Source organism: Carettochelys insculpta, chromosome 3 (genome assembly GCF_033958435.1).
Source record: "Carettochelys insculpta isolate YL-2023 chromosome 3, ASM3395843v1, whole genome shotgun sequence".
NCBI classification, from domain to species: domain Eukaryota; kingdom Metazoa; phylum Chordata; order Testudines; family Carettochelyidae; genus Carettochelys; species Carettochelys insculpta.
This window is the reverse complement of record NC_134139.1, coordinates 36522633-36538958: the sequence shown is the minus strand read 5'-3', so window position 1 is coordinate 36538958 and position 16326 is coordinate 36522633. Positions and strand designations below refer to the sequence as shown.

Genomic DNA, 16326 nt, shown 5'->3' with positions numbered 1-16326 from the left:
ATATCAATTCAGTATACACCAAAACATGATGCTAGCAAACCAATTATTAACATAATTGATTTTAAATGGGTTCCATGTTTCTTCAGATTTTCAAGGGATAATTGAGAAGGATAGGTCTAAACTTAACATGAGGCTCAACCTAATGACACTCTCTAAAAATAAATGGAGCATCATTCTTCTAGAAAAGGAAAGTGCTTACTAATTGTAGCCAGGAAATGCTTTGTGACAAAAAAACTACAGTGATAGCATTAAAAAAACGTGACTCTCACTATAACCATGGGAAGAGGAGTACAAAGAGAGAACTGTCAAGATCTTTGTGACACGGTGCTCCAAAAATGTCTAAATAAAAAGGCAGAACTAAATTAGATGCTCTCAGATATAAAATATAGCCAGAATGTAATCTGTAAATAATACAGTGAACACATAAAGTGGATTTTCTGGTTCTCCACGGTATAAAAAGAGCAAATAAGGAAGACAAAGACATTATTAAGAAGCTACATGGTTTCTTTGCATCTGTCTTCGCTACAGAGAATGATACCTACACCAGACTCTCTTTTCTGGTAATAAAGACAACATACTATCAAACACAGAGTAGTCAGAAGAGGTGTTGGAACAAATTGATCATTTAAAAAAAAAGTAAGTTCCCAAGCCTGAAAGGTATACATTGATCAGTCTTGAAGGAGCCAAAGTATGAAATGGCTGAGTTGCTAGCAAAAATGTGCAATCTCATTAAAAAAGGCTATTCTGCTTGGATATTTTAAAAAGCTCTGTGGGTAATGAGGGAAAATGGAAGCAGTAAACCAGTACCTGGTAAATGGGTTGAAATAATAATTATAAACAAACTAAAACATATGAAAGATCATGATCTTTGATATTATAGGATTTAACCCTAATAGATTTTGCAAAGAGAAATTGTGTCTCCTCTCTTCTCTTAGAGATCTGAGGATGTCAGTAAAATAGTGGACAAAGAAGAACCAGTTAGCGTAATTTATTTAGATTTTTCTAAAGGCCTTTTACAACATCTTGCATCAGACTCTACTAAGAAAGGTAAGTAGTTGATAGTTAAAAGGCAAAGTATTGTAATGGATCCAAAACTAGTTAAGAAAAATTCAGAGCTGGAATAAGCAAGTCAATTTCATCATGATACCGGGTTAACAACTGTGTGCCTCTACTTTCCATGCTTGGTCTTGAGTTATCAAATATATTAAATAATCATCAGGAATGAGAGTTTGAGTACTGAACTAGCAACTTCTGTGTATGATAAAAATACTTAAGTCAGTCAAGTCCAGGGAGGACTGTGAGGAAGTTCAGTGAGACCTAAAAAAGGAGGGTGAACTGTCAACATGATGGCAAATGAAATGCAGTGTTGGTAAATACAAAGTAATGCACATTGGAAATAAAATATAAATGTATCGCTTCAGGAAAGGGACCTGGGTGTCACTGTAGACAACTGAGTGTGTGCAGCTGCAGTTTTGTTTTCTTTTTTTAATAGATCAGAACTCTGATCTTCAGCCTGGCATAGATTGGTGGGCCAGTTTCATAAAGATATCCATCCATCCTTCAGTGCTTCAAAATCTAAAAAATCATACAATTAAACAGGTCAAAGGGAGGATATGAAACAATCCAGCCCCAGTGTATTATTTGCAAAGCTTATTTAAGAAAATAGTCTTACATTCAGAAACAATTGGCTCTTTTGTTTATAAAGGTCCAAATAATTATTGCCCTACTCATTCACATATAGTCCCAGCAAAGTCTCAAGACAAAGGATCCATGGGACAAATTCCCATTGAAATCAAAGTATTCCATGAGACTACCTCAGATGCACAAAGCGAGCAGGAGTTATACCTAAGAATTACTACTGAAAGCTCAGAGCAAATTTCAAAAGACTTGTGCTATTTACCTTGCAGTTTAGACTGCATTGTTCTCATCTCTTCATTTTGGTTTTGGTTGATCAAGCGAAGGTTCTGATTTTCTACCTCTAACTGAAAGGATATAAATTTAAGCTCCTCCATTAGTGAAACAATTTTTCAAGTTGTTACATTGTGAGGGAAGACACAATTTTCTTGCCATTTCCTTTTGAGCTAAATAAGAGCGGTAGCAGAACTAATCTTAATTGAGGCCTAACACTATGTATTTGTTTATTCAGAAATGCAGGCATTTTCACTGATAAACATTCTTCATTCCTTTATACTCAAAGTACATAGCTATTTAACTAGCTTTATGTATATGCAAAATATCAATATATAATAATTCACATATTTGTAAGAAAATATTTCTCTTTATGCTTGATTGTGTTTTTATTTTAATGTATCTTCAACTACAATTAAAACTTGACAACGGGAGTGAATGCTGGGTGCCAAAAATGGCAGCCTTCAGTCCCGGAGGGCCATTTATTACCCCAAATAAAAGACAAGGAAAGACAATGGGTTCCCCTTGTGTCCTTCAAACTAAGCAATAGTAGGTTCTAAGCAGAGACAGTTCCACCCCAAAGCCACCCAACACCTGCATGCTCTGCTCATATAAGTACTTTGTACACTGAAGGGGAAGAGGGAGGCACACCACTCATTCTAAGAAGCCCAGAAGTAGCCATCTCCATGCTAGCCTAATTAATCCCCTTTTCACACATGCCTATGCTGAGACAGGGTATTTTGAGGCTGCTATTTTTCCCTTGTTGGCCTAATAATTACACAACCACAGGAAAACGGTAGACTTTTTTTTTCTGATCTGTCACACTTTATTCACCATACTGTGTCATAGGAGACATACCTCATGGAGCTTGAATGTCACCCATTCTTTTATTTTAGCTGCTTTTTCTTCTATGATTTTTGCCTCTTGTATTCTGATTTGCTTCTGAAATAGTAAGACAAAATATATCTTCCCATGTGTACAGTAGTTGATCTAAAGAGCAAATTCTGCAGAACAGTGGATTTCAACCTGTGGCACACTGGTATGCTGCGAGAACTGTCTAAGTGTGCCACAGAAATTTTATCAATGTCCCCTGCTGGCATGATGTCACCAGTTCCACCCCACCCCCACTTGCAAGAAGCTGGTAGGAGGGTAAATTGATCAACCCTAGGCCAGCTGGTGACTCAAGCAGCAAGACTGCCTGATTCCCAGCTAGTGAGGGGATGGTCAATTTCCCCTTACAGAGGCTTTGCAAAGCGGATTGATGTATTAGTTGGGACTCAGGCAGCCTTACTGCATAAGCCCCCAGTCTGGAGCTGGGTGGTCAATTCCTGCCCTCCCCCAACACTCTACAAAGAGTGGAGGGAGGGGAAATTGCAAACCTCTCTAGTAAGACTGTAACCACAGTAAACATAGGTCAATGTGACATTAAGTGAGCAGTCAATTCAGCCAGAAAAAGTGGATATGCCATGGAATTGTTTGTGTCATTGAAGTGTGCCCTGTTACTGAAAAGGTTGGGAACCACTGCTGTAGAATTCTTCTAGATATGTTCATCTCACTTTCTGCCAATTGTATAATTAGCACAAGATTTGATAAATTCTTTGAAGAAATGTTTGATTGGGATTTTTCACATTTATCTTATCAGATAAAGTGAAAATCTCTCTCAAAGGGAGATCTCGAGGAGGAGGTAAAATGTCTCCCCAGAGTACATCCTAAATCCTACTTACCAATTACATTTTCTTACTAAGGAAATCTCATCTCGGTTCAATAATCTCACTCCTTTGACCCAGCCCAATCACTGAAAAAAAATCTTCCCAAAGTCAACACAGTGTCATGTCCACCTCCTTGAAGAAAGTCATCTAAGTTTTCTCCCCAGTCCAGTCTCTTCATTTAACATGTGACATACTACCTTTGCTGCATCAGGCCATTTATCAATAATCAGACCATGAGAAAGAGTTTTAAACTTTACTCACTCTTTACGTTTTTATACACACAATTAAGAGTCTAAGAATAACATTCCGTTTGGTCTCTGAATTATTCCTAACCTGTTCTTCAAGTTGCTGCTCCAAATTTTGTATAATGTCATCTTTCTCCTGTATCAGAGTCTCCAGATCTTGACACCTTTTATACAATTTGGTCTCCAATTCACTGGTCTGAACATTAGTTGCTTTTAATTTCTCTTCCATAATCTGCACCTATTCAGCAGATGAAACATAACATCTAAATAAACTTTAAACATTTAATAATGAAAGCTGTAATAAAACTTATTACACATCTAAGGCCCAGCCCAGTGTTGCAAAGTGCTGAAACAGATCAGAGATGAGAGCATTTTGTATATCATTCTTTTTCTTTAGTCAGTAGTACTGCAAAGACATTGTTAACATGTAAGCTACAGTTCCATTACAGTGCTCTGTTGATGGAAGTCATTGTTGGAAGAGATTTCCCTACAAAACTTCTGCCGACAGAGTGAAGCCACACACTAAAGCCAATCAGAAGAGCACTCAGCTCTGTTGACATAGCATCTGGACTGCCTGGCTGCTCTCTCAACAAAATAGGCACCCGGAAGCACAGCAGACAGGGCTGCCCATTGTTCTGGATGTCCTGTATGTCAAGAGAAGGCCCCCACAGAGCATCCATGCAGCTTTTTTGTCAACAGAACACTGCTGGTGAAAGTGCTGAGTTTTGTTGACAAAACACATTTTGTGTGTGGACAAAACCAGGGTTTTGCTGGCAAAACTTGCAAAGGTAACCATAGCCTTTGAGCTTTTGTTAACAGCAGTTCTAAATTCTGTGTCCAAATATAACTATTGGAAGTGGTAAGAGGAAGAGAGAAAGAATATGACTGCATTAGGAACAATTTCCTCCCTTCTGTGACTGTATAAGACTTAATTTATAAAGATCTGTGAAGTCTTCTGTAAGTCTTGCTTAAACACAGCCCACATGAAAAGAATTAGGATTATTTTATTAACATTATGCTTTTATAAACATCTTGTCATAATCAGTGAATGCATTCTAATCCAAGTTACCAAAATCCTGAATCCGAAAACACTTGGAACATGCTTAAATCCATTCTACTTGAAGATGTTAATCATGTGATTAAAGGTACACATGCATTTAAGTGCTTCCCCCAATAGGGATGCCTTCTTGAACTGCGGCCAGAGACCACTGCCAGAATTTTTGTCTAATTTTCAGGATTATTTGCTCAAACAGTTCTCAGATTATATGTTCTTGTAGGCATAGAGCTCTTTTTCTGTGCCAGTGAACACCTGGTACAACATGGCCCCATTTTTCATTGAGGCTTTTGGGTACTTCTGTGACAAATGCTAAATTTGCTCATATCAAAATGGGAAAGAAATAACTGTGGTCTATATAGCCTTTTAAGGTTTGACTAGAGAGCAGAACACATGATCTATCTTTGCTCCAGAAAACATTCCTGAGTCAGATGTTTAGTGTTTATACTAATTTATAAACAAAGAGACACAGTTTACAAAGACAAGCTGCAGAACTTTGCCCACATCGAGCAGACCACTTAGTTCAGCCTTGAAATGCTCTTCCCACAGCTCATAGAAACATAATTTGAATTCTAGCACGAGAGAGAAGAGCTAAACTTGGGCAACAGACTCTTTTCACCAAAGAAAATTTAACCATAATATTTTTCAGCACTGTTAAAGAGGAAACAGAGAACTCACTATCCATGAGTCACTAATATATGTATACAGACAGATTAGCAAAGGTGAGAAAACTGTGATTAATGTTGCTCCCAATTAAAAATTCCTGTGTGTTTTTAAACTGATTTTTTAATCAGTAAAGCAAACTGGGAGATTCACTATTGAAGTACAACCAACTGAAGCTGAGAACATGCAGCTCCTATGCAAACCAAGGACTTGGTCTCGCAAGGCAATGGAATAAAACAGCCTCAACTCTAAATTCAGTGAAAGTTGATGGTCTAGGCAAGACTCACACAAGTGGCCTCACACCTTGTAAGGGAAGATTCCTAATACATTGTTAGATAGCTGTGTTAGTCTGTTTCAGCCAAAAACAAAACAAAACAAAACAGAACAAAAAAACAAAAACAAAAACACAAACAAAAAAAGCAAGCAGTCTTGTGGCACTTTAAAGATTAACAACTTTATGTGGGCATAGGCTATCATGAGCTGGACCCCATCACATCAGATGCAGGAAGTGGAAACTTTAGTTTGGCAGGAATATATACACATGCAAAGATGGCTATATTACTTTACTATCCTGCTGTATATACACACATCTGCCAAACCAAAGTTTCCACTTTATGCACTAGATTAAGTGGATTCCAGTCCAACAACGTTTATATCCAAATAAAATTGTTAGTTTTTAAAGTGCCACAGGACTTCTTGATGTTTTTGCTGAATCAGACTAACACAGCTATCCCTGTCAAGATGTCGCAACAATCTATTCGGAAACATCTGCAGCAAGACATTTAAGAAAATATGCTCTCCTTCTCAATGTTAGTTAAGGAATAAAGTAATATTTCTGAGTCACCTTTGCTAAGATTGCTTTAATACACTCTCCAAATATAGTTATCCAACACACTGTACTTTTGCTGTTTAAATGTACCTGCTGAAAAGCTCTCTCTGCTCGACGATCTGCTTCTATAACTTGTCTCTCGAGTTGCTGCATCTGTTTATACATATAAAACAGCACGTCATAAAATGTACACTCCTTTTATAAGCTGACACCAAAAGCTCCTAAAAGGAAAAATAATTCCATATCCCATTGAGAGCAAATAAAATCTAGTATGGCCTAGAAGCAGTCTAAAAATTAAATTAAAAAAATTAAAGTTAGGACAATTTGCATTTCAGACTGAGGAAATAGCCAAAACATGAAGATGATATCAACATACTACTGAGATTCTGTTAAAGTAGGGAAATTAAATAAAAATTATCTTTACCATAGACCCTTGTGGCCAACCTCTGTATAATAATGCCTTTTTCCTGCTATCATATCGTAGATATGGCTTTGATGCTTACCCTTAGATCCCTAGCTCTTGTCAGGTCTTCAGGCTCAACCCTGTAAAGTGCTGAGTCCTCTTAGCTCCTATTGACATTAATAAGAGTCGAGAATAATTCACACACTGCAGAATCAGCCCCTTAGCTCTTAGTAAAGCTGAAAACTCATTCCTCAGAAAGGATGCAACATTCAAGAATCAATGCAACATTCAAATGCCATTTGACTGGGAGAACAAAATGGACACAAGAAAAATAAGATAGTTATCTTTGTCTGTAACTTGTGTTCTCTGAGATGTGTTGCTCACGTCCATTCCATTTTAGGTATGTGGGCTCACCACATGCTCCAGTGCCAGAAGTTTTCCCTCACTGGCATCCATAGGTGAGTAGCTTTGGTGTCCCCTGGGGTGATGCCTGTATGGTATGGTATAAGGGGCACTGACAGTTCTCCCCACTCCCACTTCCTTCTTGCCAGAAACTCCAACAGAGGGGAAGGAGGGCAGATCATGGAATGGACAGAGCAACACATGTCAAGGAACATGAACTGTCTGGATTTTCTTGACAGCATGGATGGACTTAGCAACTGCTGTCGATGAGATGTTGTTTCGTGGCCTCGCTCACTGGAATGGTCATGCAATCAGCACCAAAGCAAGGGAAATATGAAGGGTTCGTGGCAAAGCTCTGGGCATCCCGCAGGTCTGTGCTAGGTTACGGGGGAGCTGTGCCTGGAATCATGCTTTTGGAATCCTGGGTCTGGAGACCAAAGAGGGCTTTTCTGAGGCTTGACAGCTTTGTACAGACACTAACTAGTGGGATGTCTTTTGTGATGGGGAGCAATGCTGCTGATATGGGGACCTATAAAAGGGTCTTGCGGCATGTTTGCCATTAGTCTGGGGAACAGCCAGAGTCAGTGTGAGCAACACTGGTAGCAACAAGATCTCCTAAGCCACCTGCAGGGACTTCGGGGAAAATGGGACATCTAGTGGGTGGAGGCCCTCATTCCTATCCAGTGCAGCAGGCATGGTTCAGAATGGGCTAAACTGCTCAACTTGAGCTGGGGCCTGACTCCCTGACAGGAGAGTTAGCTGCCCAATGTGGATCTTGGCTCTCATTCAGCCCTCTCCTTTCCCTTACTGGGGTGGAGTATCTTCTCCTTTTAGTCCTATTAGACTTCTTGAAAGAAGCCCAGGAGGGGGAATCAGTACTGGCCCAAAGATGGCACCAGCAAGACACTCCATACAGATGCTGTGGTGCTTGGGGCAGAGTTGGATATTGGCCTTGGGGCTGGAGTTAGTGCTGAAAACATTAAGAGCATCTGAAGATAGAGGTCTGTCTCCTTTCCTACTCAGGGTTTGAACAACTTACATTTGTGACATTTGTGTCCTTAGCCCAGACAACTTACACAACTATTGTGTGGACTGCTGATGGGCATAGACTGCTTAGAGCAACTGCAGGGTTTGAAACCTGGGGATCAGTGCATACCCTGTCCCTATGCAGAATCCTGCCCAGGACCAATTAACTAACACTTACTTACTAAGGGACAACGATAAACTATATTACAAGGAAATGTCTGTCAAACTGAACAAAGCAACAAAGCTATCAATGGAGACAGGAAGGAACTGAGGGTAGTGGGATCTGGGAGCACTTCTTATACTGCGCCATATGGGTGTTACCCCAGGGGATGCCAGAGCCAGTGTCCTACAGAGACCAATGAGAGAAAACTTCAAGCACTGGGGCATGTGGTGAACACACACATCTACTGTAGCATGAGCAAGCACTCAGAGAACCATGATCTACCACTGCAAAGAAAAGCCTACTAATAACTGTGATGAAATGTTTTTGCTAGAATAGTTCTAGAATTGTTTTCTCTATATAAGACTTTTTTCTGAGAGGCAAGTTATAAAGACAGGCCAGAAAGTACCTGGGGAGACAAACACTTTTCAGCTTGGTTTAGGAAGCCTGCTTCAGTGGAAATATTTAACTACCATTCCCACACTGATTGTCACTAGGACAGATGTGAGCCACAGCAGACATGGCTTAAAGATCACATAGGCCTCTGTTCCTATATCATAGGCCACAGACAAATATTTATGAGGATAATACCCAACCTCGGAATTATGACTTGAAAAGAATCATATGCAAATTCTAAATATTTAAAGAGAGGTTTATTTTTCCTACAGTCAATGTCACTGTATCTTGCTGACAGTTTACTTCTAATTTCCATATTCTTAGCTTTTTCAGCTGTCAATCCATGGCTACATCTACACTTACCAAGGAAGATCGAAGGCTTAGATTTGATCTTCCAGGGCACCGTTTCATGCATGAAACGGCATGTTCCGGGGTCAATGTCGACCCCTTAACGCCCTCTGAGCTGGAAGGATTAAGGAATGTTGGCGGGAAGAGCACTCCCATCGACATTTTGCAGTGAGGACAGGGACCAATGTCAATGGCTGCAAAATCGATTTTATGTATGCAATTGGCATACCTAAAGTTGCTTAGCAGCGGTCAACATTCCCGATAAATATAGACATAGCCCATATCACCAGCAACAATTTTGTGTAGTTTCAGTACTTCACCCAGATAAGAGCACATGGTTGTCACTTTCTGTCAAAGAAAAGGCAGAGAAATGAGAGAAGAAATAGGTTGTACTAAAATAAGAAAAGCTGTCATTAACCTCTTAATATCTCCCCACTTTAATAATATGGAAATATAAACCTCAGCATGATAGCATGTAATTTGACTGAAGGATTATAAATATGATACTGTGCAAATAACAATAATTGTGGTCTGGCATAAGTTCTTCTGAAGGAATAGGAGTACAGAAATGGGAGTTCCAGCTATTTCTGCATTAACCATTTAGACAGAGAGGAGAGGACTTCAATACCATTTGGAACAAATGGGCCGTGTCTACACTAGCCCCAAACTTCGAAATGGCCATGCAAATGGCCATTTCGAAGTTTACTAATGAAGCACTGAAATACATATTCAGCGCCCCATTAGCATGTGGGGGGTCACGACACTTCGAAATTGACGTGGCTCACCGCCGCATGGCTCATCCTGACGGGACTCCTTTTCGAAAGGACGCCGCCTACTTCGAAGTCCCCTTATTCCTATGAGCAGTCCTACTCTTCTATGATTCTATGATTCTATGATTTTTAATATTAAGGACATCTGCCAAGAGTTCTGCTGTAATTTTACTACTGTGAGACTTGGCTCTATTATGTCTTGCCTCTGTAAGCATGCCTAAATGAGGAAAACAGGTCACATTTTAAAACAACATGTTAATTAAATAAAACAGTTTAAAGAAGACTTTGAGCCTATTCAGGATGGAACAAATCATGTTTAACTATGTTATTTGGTTGTATGTAACCTTGATCACAACCATTTAACGTGCTTGTAAGCATTCATACGCCTTCTAGTCTAACCTTTGCTATTACATAGGCCATACTATATTCTTTGCTCTGTTTATGATAGGAGGGGAGCGTATAGAGAAGACAATGCTCCCTACTCTGCCACGAACTTCTGTGTGACCTTGCATATGTCACTTTGCTTCTCTGTGCCTGGGTTCCCCATGTGTAAAATTATAATATTAATACTTCCATTTGTCACAGGAAAGGTGAGACAGTAAATACATTAAGGACTATGAGCACTTAACTGTAATGAGGGCCATATGAGTATCTAAGACTGCGTCTAGACTACAAGTTAAAAATCGAATTTAAACAACTTATCTCGACCTTAGGACATCACTGTCTTCACTGTCACTGTCATTAGCTTGATCTAGTCTGCCCTAATATCGACAACAAAATATCAATAAAGGGACAGTTACAGTGCCAATCTCGATTTTAGAATCTCAAATGCAGGCTAGTTTGGAAGCGCCATGTCTGTAATTTGAATTCATCAGCCTCTAGAGGTGTCCCGTATGTATCCCACAAAGCTATGTGGTGACCTTCTTTGTATGTCCCCTTCCATCCTGGTGCTGAGGAAGAGGTCACAATCTGATTTGACTTCTGCACTGACCAGTGCTGCAACTATAGAAGGCGCACAGAAAGTAACAATTCCTTTGTCTACTACATTTCATCCCAGCGGTATCAATCACATCGATACCTATCTGCATACTCGTAAGATTGTTATGGTTTTTCTTTAGTGATTTCACAATGAGACACACTGTGGACTCATCAGTACATTAAATTCCCCTACCCCCTCCACATCGTGTTGCCACTAGGCAGTGCCAGGTTCATTCTTGCATAATAATAATAAAAACTTCTTTCTGTTTACATTTTATCCTGCACCCTCGACATCTCCTCCCTTCTGTCCCTGAGAGGCGCCCCGCTCCCAAGCCACATGGCTTATCTGTGGGATTCGGACATCAAATACGCACAAGCAACCGGGGCTAAGGCACTGTGGAATAGTTACCCAGCATGCATTGTTAATGAAGTCAAAATTGGATAAGGAAACAAGGATGCATAAATGTGACATGAAGACACGATGGGTTGATTTTCTAGAATGTTTGTAGGATCCTGAATCAAAACTATAAAAAAGAATTTAAACAATTGCTTCTCATAAACATCAATTTTAATTTGTTGTCTAGACACAGCCTAAGATAACCACAAGAGGCCCTCCCATTGACACGCCTATCTTTCCAGATTGAATTTCCTAGGTTCAAACAAGTAAACAAACAAACAAACAAGTAAGCTTTCTGATGGCCAAACATGCAAATTCAGCTGACCTAAAAATAAAGTTGTTTTCCCCATTCCTTTGTCATCACTGGTAACAAATATTCTGCAGGCCTTGTTATGCTAACTGCAACATTAGTGCAACACTATCTCCAAATTTTGTCCTGTCCAATGGGTACAGTAAACTCTTCCATATGCAGCAGTCCTGGGACAGGGAGTTTGCTGGATATTCAAATATTCTGGACAATAGAGAGGTATACATAGCAATGCACAACACTAAAGAAAAACAAGATTTGCTATTAGGAAACAAATATTTATATATGCAGAGTGCTTTATTTTCCAAGAGCAGTAGTATTGTACACTGTAAATTTATACTGTATTTGCTGTATTTATTTGTATTTACTTTCACTATACTGTACTTACAGAAAACATACGTAAAATTTACTTATGGTTAAAATGTCAGGTATTTGAGAGTTCTGAATGATAGAATGCCGTTTAAGACAGAGTTTACTGTAACTGGGGCAACCAACAAAGCTTTTGTCCTACAATGACCCACTTTATTTTGATAGTCCTCCTGCATGAGCAGAGGGGGCCACTCTTCACTTCTGAGTTCACAAGATCAGAGCAGGCATTTTTACAATTAAAAGACAAATTTGTATTTTACCTTATAGCATGAAATACAGACATTACAAGTAACAACATATACAGCAGCTTACAAGCCTTTTAGAAAGTCTATGCACTAAACACATCCTTGAAAGTCTAACACCTACTTTTAACAACAGTAACATGCAGATGAACTGGTCTAGTTTACTTTATGATGAATTTGTCTGTGTGATGCCTACAGCCTTGGCAAGAGCTGGCATCTATCAGGAGTGCAGCATGCATCTAACAAAGCCGTGACAGTAATTTGCTATCCTACCCCATCACATCATCAACCCCATTATATGTTTGTCTCTAGACTGTAAATGTTAAGGGTAAAGATTATCTCTTTTCTGCATAGAACAATGGGGGCTTAATCTCAACTGGGGATGTTCTGGCATTACCATAGCATAATGTATTAATATATTGCTATGGCAAATAATTCTAAAGTCTTGAGTAATAACTCTCCTACCCCCCATCCAAAAAAATTCATTGGTCTTTTAACTGACCAAAAATGGCTTCCCCGTTACAAACTGCAACTCCCTTTAACTCCACTATTTAGCTAGTTCTATTTGATCAGGAGAGGCAGATACATGAAGAAAGTCACAGGGATGGGTTTAAAGTAGGGTTGCCAGCTTTGGATGGATGCATTCCTGGAGGTATCATCAGATGACATAATCTTTAAACAAAGATTAATGTTTAATCCTGGTGAAGTGGCAGTTCTAATCTAAATGGTGGACAGCAATTTCCTTCACCTTATACAGGCAGGGGCATTATCCAACTCATTGCCTCAGATTCTTGCGTACCAGCCGCTTAAGTGGGTCAAATGTGACTTCTCACCACATAAACCAGCCCAAAGGTTCAGTTCATTCTTTTTGAATCCTCTCATTTACCACTTTTCCCTTTGCCCCCGGCCCCCCCTTGACCCACTGCACACAAGACAGGGAATACTCACAGGGACACCTCAGGCGGCCAGACTTCATGATTCTTTTCTTCCCATACACATAAGATCTGCCAACAAAATCTCAGGTCTCCTTTACTTCTGGCCACGTCCTTTTATATACATTTGACGCAGGCCACAAATGGCAATGAATTAAAACATTCTTATAGTTATTAGTAATGTTTATGTCCTTACTCCTGTTATCTACTATGCCTCCAGGATGATGTAAGGAAGGGGGAAAAAAAAAAACATGGGGACCCTGGCAATTTGGCTCCAATGGGAAAAATTCCTTCCTGAATCAAACCTGAAGCATGCTATAAAAATGCAGCTGCTGCACTTCAATTGCAGAGAGCAATAGTGAGGCACCTAAAGAGAATGAGAAGTTCCAACAGGTCCCAACAGCAGTTTAAACTAATGAAGGGAAGACAAGGGGCTAATAGGAACCAGTGGGACCTGGAGAGGCTCTGGAGGAGGGTGAGATCATTCCAGCACTTCCCATCTTGTACTTTTCTTTCCTCTCTCTCCCACCTAAGATTCCTGCCACTACGCACAGGCCTGCCAATGGCAGAGGGAGTGAAGGGGCAGTTGCCCTGGTGGGGTCTAGCATTTCAAAGGGGCTCTAGCCATCACCAACAGTGATACTTTGGCAGCAGTGGCAGTTGAAACTCTGGGTCTCTTTGAGGTCCCATAGCAGCATTGCTCCACTGCTCCATTTGGCTCTGATGGAGCACTGCAGTCTGAGTGGTGCTAAGGGCTGGATGCAATAGGCCCTGCCCCTTCTACCCTTGGCCCTGCCCCTTCTAGGGGTGCAGAGCCAGGCCCCCCTCCCACCATGCTGTGGGGCCTGCAGTGGCTATCAGCTCCACTGGCCATGCAAATTTAGTCATGTATTTGTCACACTGATATGAGGGGGTGGCAATTTCAGAGTCATCTTCAAGACATAATAAATGCTAGCAGTCCTACCACCATTGTATTTTAGACAATTTCTTCCTAGCCCTTTAAATATGCAACTATATAAGCTTGAAATATTTGCTACATGCTTAAAGAAAGAACAGATTAAGTGTAAAAATAATGAAAGTGGAAAAAACAAAAGGTTTAGATACATAACGTAGGTATTTTAGTTGAACTCATTATATTCAAAGTTCCTTCTTTCTAGAAATAGCACTGATTTTCAACCTTTTTTCATTTGCAGACCCCCAGAGTCCAGGGACCAGAGGTTGAAAATTATTGTTTTGTGGTAACAGCAACCTTTTATGGACCCTTAAACATAGTCTGGGAATACCCATGGCCCCATGGATCACAGACTAAAGACTACTGCATTAGAGATATCAAACAGGATTTGGAAAAACTACTATACTTGCCTGGATAGTCTCTGAAGGGGAGGGAGCTCATACAAAGCAAATAGCTGTGGGCACCTGCCAATATCTATGCAGACTCGTAAGTGAAATTCAGCTGGAGGACTTGCAGAAGCAGCATACTGAAGGCTAACTGTACAGCCCATAATGTAGGCTGAATAATCAGTCTATGCTTTTATCAAATCCAGTCACAGGACTTTCCTACAGTATGTAAGACTTTATGAATGCTCTCTCTCTTTAACCAGTTTCAGTTTATCGTGATAGTAAAGACATTAGGAAAGGAAAAAAAATAATTACATACCTTTTCTTGTTTTTAAAGTAATCCTTCAACAAATAGAACAAATTTAAAATAAGATGACAAAAACTCCAAGCAAGCTAAAAATGTTCTGTTAAGCAGACTGTAGAGTGTTTCTGTCCCATTTCTTGAGAAAAGCTGTTCTGATTAAAGGACAGATTTCAGGTACCACATAAAGTTATGCAAGAAAATTTAAAGTCAAGTTTGTGGTCTGCTCTTTGGTAAACATTTAGTTAACTAGTAATTTTCTCATATTGTACAATAATTGGATATTATGCTTGGCTTGACACACTGAGTTGTTGTGAACCTGGTAAAAGGCTCAAATTGAAGTCAAATGTTAGGAAACTATTCAAAACCATGGAGTGGGTCTCCAGGAAGATAATGAAATTTCTGCTGTAGTGCTGTCCATGCTGGGGCGGGGGGTGGAGGAGGGAGAAGTGGCACTTGGGTCAATCACTCCCTTCTGCCCTGGGCCCTACCTCACCTCTCTCCTGCCCCATTCCACCCCTTCAGTCAAGCATCACTTTCGCTATGCCCCTGTCCTGCCCTCTCCTATACTCACTGCACTCCTTCCCACGAGCCCCCTCCCCTGTACAACGTGACACAGAAGATTACTGGAGGTCCTGGCACTGGCAGCAGGGGTTGCCTCCTCCCCACAGAATCATATCGGCAGTCGAAAAAGGAGAGATCTGACCCTAGCCCACTCCATTTCCCTGAGCCTGGCTCCCAGCTTTGTGGAGTGACCCAGCTAGGAGACGGCAGAGCACATCACAGGGGAAGGCCACACCTCTTCACACCCCAGCCTGCCCCCACTCCACCCCGTGCCTGCCTCTTCCCACTCCACCCTGACCCTTCCCTTTCCCCAAGTCCCTGCCCCTGCCATGCCGCCACTCCATTTCTTTCCTCAAGCTCCTTTCCCTGAGAAATGCAGCCCAGGGGACTGCCCCTCTGCATTCACCAGCAGCAGCAAGAAGCAGAGCAACCTGGCCCCAGCCTGCTCCACTCCTCTGGCTCCCAGCCATATTGCTCTCTCTCCTACCGCCAGTAGGGCCAACAACCCTGAAAGTGAGGGGGACCATACTGACTCTGGCCATGAGGCCAAACTTCCCTGAAAGAGAGAGCAGCACTACTGACTTTGGCTATTAAGCCACACCCCTCTGAAGGAAAGGGTAACCATATAGGTACCCAGTGTCCTCAAGCAGACAACAGACCCAAAGACTTTGTCCACTTGGCCCTACTGCACAGGGACTGAGGGTAGCTAAAGAGACGTGACTGCAGAGCACAATGTTCTTACCCTGCGCAAAGTGGGATGGGATGTGCTTGCCCCATCACAGGCAATTACAAAAGAAGAGTAATAAATTGTTCTTCTTACCCACTGAAGACAGGACAAGGAGTAATTGCTTAAATTGCAATCAGGGTTGGATGTTAGGAAATAATTACTACCGCTAAGCACTGGAACAAATTACTTAAGGAGGCTGTGGAATTTCTGCCATTGCAGATTTTTAAGAAGGGGTCAGACAAGCACCTGTTGGGGATG

At 40.8% G+C, this 16326-nt stretch overlaps 1 protein-coding gene across 3 annotated transcripts in view; it reads right to left on the bottom strand.

Annotated features, from left to right (window-relative positions):
- Positions 1-16326, bottom strand: part of PLEKHH2 (pleckstrin homology, MyTH4 and FERM domain containing H2) — a 105071-nt gene that overhangs the window by 66554 nt on the left and 22191 nt on the right. Inside the window, exons 3-6 of one of the 3 annotated variants that reach the window (XM_074989614.1) lie at positions 6499-6561; positions 3951-4100; positions 2767-2850; positions 1901-1982 (exon numbers count right to left, since the gene is read on the bottom strand). In XM_074989614.1, coding sequence (XP_074845715.1) covers positions 1901-1982; positions 2767-2850; positions 3951-4100; positions 6499-6561 — 379 coding nt within the window. Of the gene's footprint in view, positions 1-1900; positions 1983-2766; positions 2851-3950; positions 4101-6498; positions 6562-16326 lie in introns of those variants that run through there. The other 2 variants (XM_074989613.1, XM_074989612.1) reach the window with 2 other exon arrangements.